Here is an 8,742-nt window from a genome sequence, read left to right on the forward strand (position 1 = left end):
ACAGCTCCCTTTCAAGGGAACTTGAATCTGTGTCATGGCTAATGCTATGGGAATGCTTCTTTGCAGAAGCTGTGTCTGAAGCTCTGTGTGAAATCACGCTGATTTATTGGCTGAGGTAGGTTATGTGATGGAGCACACCAGCAAGACCATAAAAGGGCATCTACGTAAAATTGCACTTATCTAGATGACTGGCTCAGTCGAGGCACATGGCAGCCACCTTCTAGGGGATAGTTTGGGATTCAGCCAGGATGCAGGCACGTCTGTATCCCACTCGGGGGGATTCCATCCATTCTGGCATAAAGGACATCTGGCAAAGCCAATGCCTCTCTGCTGCCCAGGCACAGAGGTTGCTTGGCTCATGGCAGCAGCAGCCAAAGCTATTCTTTTGGGTCTGCTACACATGAGATCATTTTAACTCTGGCTCAGGAGTAGGGGTATTTCACTCCTGTAGACACTCTTTTCAAGGTCACAAGGGATATGAGCTTTGTACCCCTCTTATGTGGACAGACCCTGGTTTTCACCTTGGGTCCCACTCTTAGGGTGTGTCATCATTGCAACACTTTTTTGACAGATTTCTCCCTCTCAGGTTAGGGAGAGGCCCAAGACAGCCACCTCACCTACTGTATGACATTTGAGAGGGCTCCTGTATCTCATGGCACACAGATTGCCTGAAGATGGGGCCATGTTTCTAATGCTGGAACACTTCCTCCTGAAGCTCAGGGGCTACTTTTGGTGGTCCCCTGCATCAATTATTAGGGTGGTCTGTGTTTGCACCCTCTGTTCAGGTTGGTGCACCAGATTTTTCCCTAGGCAGAAACCAGATATCTCTCTCTGAGAGCATTTACACTCCAGAGTGCATGACTGGAAAGCATGCTTCCTGCTGAGGCAGGGGCTAAGGCTTGGGAAATGGCATCTCCACTTGTTGGTCATGGAATGCACATGCCAGTTATTGGCTGGACAGAAGTGTCTTTGCTCGCCACTGATGAGTCGAGCCATGGTCCCTTGTGGTTTTCTCTTTTCGACAGCCCCTCTGGAGCTGAATGCCATGGTGCAAATGTAGCTGAGGATCTATCTGTATGCTTTGCCTGATAGCTCCGCTCATGGTGGTTCTAGCCAGGGTATGCCACAACTGAGTTCACACTTGTTTTTGGTGGCTTCTTATTGGTTCACCTGAGTCTGGCTTGTGGACCTAATTTCCCTTCTGGACGATGCTCCTTGGGAGATTCCCATCAGCAGAAACCTCCTCTCTCAGACACTGGGGCAATTCTCCATCCCTGCCCCTAGCCCCTTAGGGGGACCAGCTCCTAGTCTCCAGTCTCCCAACTAAGGTTGTGGACTATATTGAACTTTTGCCTCTTGTGTAATTGGCATCTTCAGGATCTAGTTCCCTGCCTTGTAAGTACAGTGTACAGTGTAAAGTACTTCCTGCAGGCATGCCTCTTTGAGGGCCTTCGATGGTTTCTTCCAGACGTCTCAGTGGTCCTGGAGAGCCTACTCAAAGCTTCGAAGTTGGTCCTCTCTGCACACCCATATCAGGTTCTAAAACCTGGACCTGGAGCCCACTCCTGGGTCTTGGGTCTTACAGGGCTAATGATTCTCTGCTCTCCTGGTGCATTTGTGCCCTTTCACGACCTCCAGAACAAACATCCCCCTGTGTGTGGCAGCTGTTCCCATAGCATCAGCCATAACACAGTGGTGAGTTCCCCGAAAGGGAACCACACCTGGTTACATATTTAACCTGGTTTTCTGAGAAGGGAACAAGACACTGCATTGCTTCCCACACTCTGGGCATTCACTCGTGCTTCCTTCAGACAAGTAGAAACTGGAGTATTGTTATGTAGATGCCCTTTTATGGTCTTACTGGTGTGCTCTGCATTGTCACATGACCTATCCAAGCTGATATATTGGCATGATTTCACACAGAGCTTCAGAGAGAACTTTCACAAAGAAGATTTCCCATAGCATCAGCCATGATGCAGTGTCTTGTTCCCCTCTCAGTGAACTGGGTTCCATCGTAGCCTGATGTAGTTTTCAGCTTAAAACATGCTAAAGAACTAGTGATAGCCTCAGATGAGTCAGTTTGTCCAGCAATCATAATTAATATCTTCACTGAAGAGCCAACATTCTCCTGCTCTACTTGGAAGATGATGGAAACTTGGCTGAGACTGTGGCAGGATTAGTCAGAATTTCATGTGCAGAGCTCCAGGTGGACAGAAATGTATTGCCCAACTCACAGATGTGAGTTTCTGGGTTTTACAATGAGGTGTGAAAAATTGGGTCAGTGTTCCTTCACTAAAGTGAAGTCCTGGGTAGAATTCCAATTCATTAATCCAAAAGGACTACACATGCTCAAAAAAGGCCAAAGGATTAACCAGTTGTTATGCATTCACAGAACCCATAATTAGCACTTGTATAATTCCAAAGCTCCACTTTATATAAGTAAGATAATAAACCTCAACAAAGATTTCTAATATCATAAAATGACAGAAGTTAGAAGATTAAAAACAATATGACAGAATAACATAAGCCGAGGATTAAAAACAATACTCTGTAGAAAGTTTCTTGTCTTTGTGTGTTTTATCTTACACATAATACAACAAACTGATATAAACAAACATACTTCCTCTGTTCTTACACTTTCTTTCAGATTATGGCCCACTTTTAAGAACAACTGATCCTAATTTGTTTAAACAGCAACTCAACAAACTTACAGCTGCTGGTGGAGGAGATTCTCCTGAAATGTGTCTCTCAGGACTCCAGGTATGACACTGTCAGATCATAATTTGCTGATAAATAAATAAAAACCTAACAAATACATGTTTAATGTTATTCTTAATTCCTTTACTCATTTATATTGTGTATTTGGCACATTAAAGTAATCTACTAATTCTAAATAGATATTTAAAAAGAGATGTATTTTAACAAAAGGCAAAATAAATAAAAAACAAAAAGTTAGTTGTTTATATTTAAACTTAAGTCTGTTTATTTAATATTGACTTCTTTTTTTCTTTTATTTGCATTTATAGATAGACAGATTGTATTAGTCATTTTTCTGACCGTTTCTTCACTTAGTTTGTCAGTAAGGTAGCCAGTAACTGAGTTATTCAGACTGTCAGATTCTCAATCATCCAGGCAGTAAGTCTGTCAGTCAATCACTCATTCATTCAGTTGGTCAGTCGGTCACACAGTGTGTTGTTCAGTCAACCAGTCCTTCAGTCAATATGTCATAAACCAGGTTAGTCAGTTGGACAATCTGTCAATTACTAACTTGGTCAGTAAATAATTTAGTCAGTTTACCAGCTCAGGCAGTCATTCAGTTACTTAACTGGTCAGTCAGTCTGTTGGTCTGTCATTCTCTCAGTAAGTCGATTCATCAGTTACACAGTTTTCATTTTGTCATCCAGTTTATCAGTATGTCATTCACTCACAATGAGTCATTTAGTCAGCCACTTAGTCAGTCACTTAGAAAATCAGTCAGTCATTAACTTAGTCCCTTATTCAGTAATTCAATCAATCAGCTGGTCAGTCATTAAGTCACACAGTAATTTAGTCAGTCTATAAGTCACTCAGTTTGTCAGTTAACCAGGAGGGCAGTAAGTCGAACAATCACCCACTCAGTCAGAAAGTTGGTCCATCAGTCAATTTGTCGGACAATCAGTAAGTCAAAATTCGAAGCTGGCCTTCTAACTAATACATTTTATAAGATTTAATACGACTTGATGAATCACAAGCATAAAAGTAACACTCATTTCATTCTTTTTGTTTCAGCTTGCCCTCACTGGATCTCCACCACAGACACAGATTTTTGTTTTCACTGATGCTGATGCAAAAGATAAAGGGTTGAAAAACACTGTGCAAGCACTGATTGAGAGAACCAAGTCTGTAGTGAGTACATATAAACCTTAATATCAACTATTCATGCTATTATTTAGAGTTTTTCAGAATTTTATAAAATTATGTACTGACAATTTATTATTCATTTTGTATTCATTGTGACACATTTACATAAACATAAGTCTGCAAAATTGCCAAAATGCTAATTAAATCTTCTTTCATTCCCAATCTGAAGGTGACTTTCATGCTAACTAACACCATTAGTTCTCGACGTCGCAGAAGGAGTGCTGACCGTGCAGATGGCCAGCAACTAGTCTCCCCTCAGCTTTTCAATTTGCAGATCTACCAGGACCTGGCTCATGCCTCTGGGGGCCATGCTATTGAGGTCACCAAAGATGCTCTGTCCCAAGCTACTAACATTATTGCAGTTTCCTCCAGATCTACGCTGGTAATTAAAGACATGGTTTAATAATAGGATAAAGCTACCTTATATGGCTACATTTTTGTTGCATTATAACCAAGACTTGGATAGGCATTCGATTTAAAGTGTATTTCTGGTGTCGGACCCCCTGTGACCCTGAACAGGGTATAGCACTTAATGTGTATAAAAGAAAAAATGAATGTTTCCATAATTGACGTTCTATGATAATATTATTCTTTCTATTATTTATGTTTCTGTTAAGTACACTGTTCCACCCCAGTCTGCCTAGTTTATTAAATCAAGCATAAATTATTTAGTAATAACAAAAAGGGCCAGTGAAACTGTTGTTCTTTTCCAACCAGATAGGAGTCATACCTGGAATTTGTTTAAGGCCTAGATCACTTGATTTAAAAGATGGACATATATGTGGCTTGGGAATAGTAGGAATAAAAAAAACCTTTTATTTTAGCTGTTTTAGCTTTGAGTAATGAGCAACACAAAAAATATTTAATGGTATGTTAATCGGAAGTTCAGGGTTCAAGCCCCAGATCTGCCACAGTTGGGCCCTAAGAAAGGCCCTTAACCCTATGTGCTCCAGGGGCAATGTATTATGGCTGACCCTGTACTCTGACCCCAACTTCTATAGCTGGGATATGTGAAGAAAGAATTTCACTGTGTTGTAATGGATATGTAACGAAGATAGACTGCTTATAAAAATAAAAAGGTAAATTATTTCAGCTTTATTTTAAACTAATGTAATAGAAATATGAACATTTATGAAAGTAATTTATTGTAGTTGTACATTATATCAATATGTAAAGATTGCATATTTTATGTATCTTACTAAATATGTCATAAAATCCATGATCTATTAACTTTTCTGTGTCCTCAGGTCACTCTATTTCATGCTGCAAGAAACCCAGCAAAAGCTGAAAAATTTTCAGCCTTTGTGGATTCTTCTGTGCAAAACCTGACAATTTATATCACAGGCAACTCTCCAGAATACACCATCACTAGTCCCTCAGGTGTGTATATATTGTGAAATTAATCAATAAGCAATTATTATAAGATTCCACTCAGAAATTCAATATTACACAGTACTGTGCTAAACAATTATAATAATGCTATTATCTAACCCAGGAGTCTCACAGAGCAGCACTGTACTGAAAGGGGCTTTGGGGATTATTCAGAAAGTTGGTAACTTCCACACAGTGCAGCCATATATTGCAGAGCAGACTGGATTGTGGGCTTTCGAAATTAAATCAGCACAGCCCTACAGCATCAAAGTTGTTGGTAAAACACATTCTCTTCCATTTCACAATTCTCTTTGTAGATATCTCCTGCATGACATAAAATCTGGCAAATGGTCCAATAATTTATTATTTTTTATTTACTATCCAGGTCAAAGCCAGGTTGACTTTCTCTTTGAATTTGTAGAATCTTCACAAGGGCTTCATGCAAGCTATGTTGCATTAAACAGCAGACCTGCAGCAAGTAAGTAAGACACTTAGCAAAAGTGAGAGTCACTTAAATCTGAACTTTAAAATGAATGTGTCTTCACTATTTTCCTTTAATTCAGACACCAATGTCACCCTCTTTGTGACCATGGTCGGTGGGGACACTGTGCAACCTACAGGGGTGTCTCTGGTAGAAACTTCAAGTTCAAATTCTTTTAATGGTATACTAGAATTGGTAGCTAGTGGGCAGTACATGGTGACCTTCAACAGCATCCCAGTAGGAGAATTTACTGTTCGTGTGGTTGGACAGATCAGTTCCTCTCGATCATCAAATAACACGTTTCAGAGACAATCAGCAACTCGATTCCAAACATCAAGTGTGAACTTCACTGTAAGTTTGAATTCAAAGGCATTTCTGCTCAAACAAAACAACAACAACAGCAACAACAACAACAACAATAATAATAATAATAATAATAATAATAATAATAATAATAATAATTATCAAATGATATCAAGGTTCCCAAAAACTGATTACACTATTGTTTAAATTTTGAATATTTTACACTATTGCTAATTTTTAAGTATTTTACTTACTTTCTTTCTATATACTGACAGACTCAACCTGTTGGAACACTGGAACCAGGAAAACAATTCACTCTACCATTCACAGTAGCAACCAGTGGCACTGGTGGAATCTTTAATATCAGTGTCAGCAATGATCGCAATTTTGACACTCGCTATAACTCATCTATCACTCTGGTTAGTGGGGTCAGTGCAAATGGCTCAGTAACTCTGACTGTTCCTGAAAATACTCCCTCTGGAACTGATGTCACTGTGACAATTGAAACTGAAGCACCAAATGGAAGCGACTTCAACTATGTTGTGTTGCGACTTTCTGTTGTTGCTCCGGTAATTACCTACATTACATAAAATATTTACAGTAGCTTTCATACAGTGCTGTGAAAAGTTTTTTGCCCCCTTCCTTTTTTTTATTTTTTGCATATTTGTCACACTTAAAAGATTCAGATCATCAAACAAATTTTAATATTACACAAAGATAATGCAAGTAAATACAAAATGAAGTTTTGAAATGATTATTTCAATTATTATTTCATTAAGGGAAAAAAAAAATTAAAAGATTATTTATGATATGTGTGGCAGACTGGTAAAAAATCCAGTGGATGTCACTTTAATCACTGAAATCTGGCAAACATTCAATGATGATAAAATTTCAGGTTTTCAACAAACCTGAAGAAACCATATGTGTATAAACACAAACGAAGTTTTGCCTAAAGATGTAAAAGCCTGCTAGCTATGTGTGAAATACTCACGTGTGAGGTTTTGGATATTTTGGACATGCCGTAATTAAAAGAACAATAATCACTTCAGCTTGTAATTAAACACCAGCTGTTAAGATGGCATTGATGATCCTATTTCATCTCAAGCATTTTTATTGTTCAGAAGTATATAAATATTTAAATATTTCTGCAAATGGTATCTACAATATCACAGTTGATTGCTGATATGAATATATATATATATATTATAGTAATGTAAGTCTTTTTTTACTTCTTTAAGGTAAAAGATATTATTCCTCCAGTTTGTGCTGCAGTTAGTGTAAATGCTGACTGCTCAGGCAACTGCAGCTTCTCCTCATGGTACCTCACTGCCAACGTGACTGATGGGTCAGGTATCCAAAGTGTAAGAATCCTGAAGGGAAACGGCACACTCAGCACCACCAGCGTGCTCAGTTCCACAGGCGTGAACGTCACTATGGTGGACTACAGCTCCTCTTGCTGTTCCCGAGAGTTGGAACTAGTTGCTGTGGATACAGTGGGAAATGTTGCCACCTGCTTCAAATCTAAAGCTCCACCAAGCATCCTTACTTATGGTGTAGAATTTTGCTTGTTTTTTACACTCTGTTTCTGGTTTAATATAGGAATCTCAATTTACTGATTCATGCAGCACTAAGTAGATAATTTAAATGTATCTGAAATTAAATAATATCAGCATAAATTCGGCAAGTACTTAGAAGGAAATCTTACTAGCATAATGTACTCAGTGATTTTAAACTCTGAATATATTCATGTATTATTGAAAGGCCACATGACTAATGTGATTAATTAATTGTCAGGGCATACAGATAACACTTATGTTCAGTTAAAGAAAACCTATCTGAAGATTTTTCATGCAAATTTGTTTTAATCACAATACTTGCATGTTGTTAAAGCTTAAAATACTAACACATTTTTACATTATTAGATAATGTCATGCATATGCAAGGTTAAAAAAGGTTTTTCTTGTCCTTTACTAATAGAGAGTAGTATACATACATAGGGTTATGGGGTTTGAAGTATTAGTATGGCATTTATATAACAGTATAGAACAGTCTTTTATATAACAATTTGTTTTATTTTCCAATATGTGCTAGCATTTGAATTGCAAACAGATTTACATATAATGGTGTGGGGATGTTACTGTTTTTTCTATTATACAGCCAGTGAGTGTAATTTTTCTTCATTTCTCTGTATTTCTGTACACATACAGTGTTTCCAGGTCAACCCACAAAAGCTGTGGTGCTATTTTAAATGTCTATAAGGTTTCCAAACTGTTACAGGGTGTGTTTCATTATACTGTGTGTACATATAAGTGCATATAAATTATCAAACAGACCACCTGTATCATACAAACAACTTAAGAATTTTGTATATTTATTGCAAGGACTAAATAAAAAAATGTCACAAATTTGTGAAAAGTGCCAGGTAAAGGAGGTGAAAGCGCAATAAATTAAGTCTTTATTTCCACGGTGCAGAAGGAAATAGAGGTGAACCAGAAACCAAAGAAACAAGAAACATACACACTAATGGAGCATAAACATACACATTAGGCTGTGGAAGGTGACTCAAGAAACACAACATGGCATCAACATTTACACACACTATTTGCAGAGGTATTCATCAGATTCATCTCATCAGGGTCTAATGACATAAATATCTGCAAATAATTTGATCATAGAAGTCCACAGGA

At 38.1% G+C, this 8,742-nt stretch overlaps 1 protein-coding gene across 1 annotated transcript in view; it reads left to right on the forward strand.

The window, feature by feature from the left end:
- The window catches only part of LOC131350967 (von Willebrand factor A domain-containing protein 7-like), a 16,237-nt gene extending 7,810 nt beyond the window's left edge, over positions 1-8,427 (forward strand). The window contains exons 8-16 of the mRNA XM_058386019.1: positions 2,648-2,760; positions 3,769-3,885; positions 4,070-4,282; positions 5,148-5,280; positions 5,396-5,548; positions 5,657-5,749; positions 5,835-6,103; positions 6,331-6,624; positions 7,294-8,427. Coding sequence (XP_058242002.1) covers positions 2,648-2,760; positions 3,769-3,885; positions 4,070-4,282; positions 5,148-5,280; positions 5,396-5,548; positions 5,657-5,749; positions 5,835-6,103; positions 6,331-6,624; positions 7,294-7,671 — 1,763 coding nt within the window. The 3' untranslated portion in view covers positions 7,672-8,427. The remainder of the gene's footprint in view (positions 1-2,647; positions 2,761-3,768; positions 3,886-4,069; positions 4,283-5,147; positions 5,281-5,395; positions 5,549-5,656; positions 5,750-5,834; positions 6,104-6,330; positions 6,625-7,293) is intronic.
- The last annotated feature ends 315 nt before the right edge of the window (positions 8,428-8,742 follow it).

This window comes from Hemibagrus wyckioides, linkage group LG03 (genome assembly GCF_019097595.1).
Source record: "Hemibagrus wyckioides isolate EC202008001 linkage group LG03, SWU_Hwy_1.0, whole genome shotgun sequence".
NCBI lineage: Eukaryota > Metazoa > Chordata > Actinopteri > Siluriformes > Bagridae > Hemibagrus > Hemibagrus wyckioides.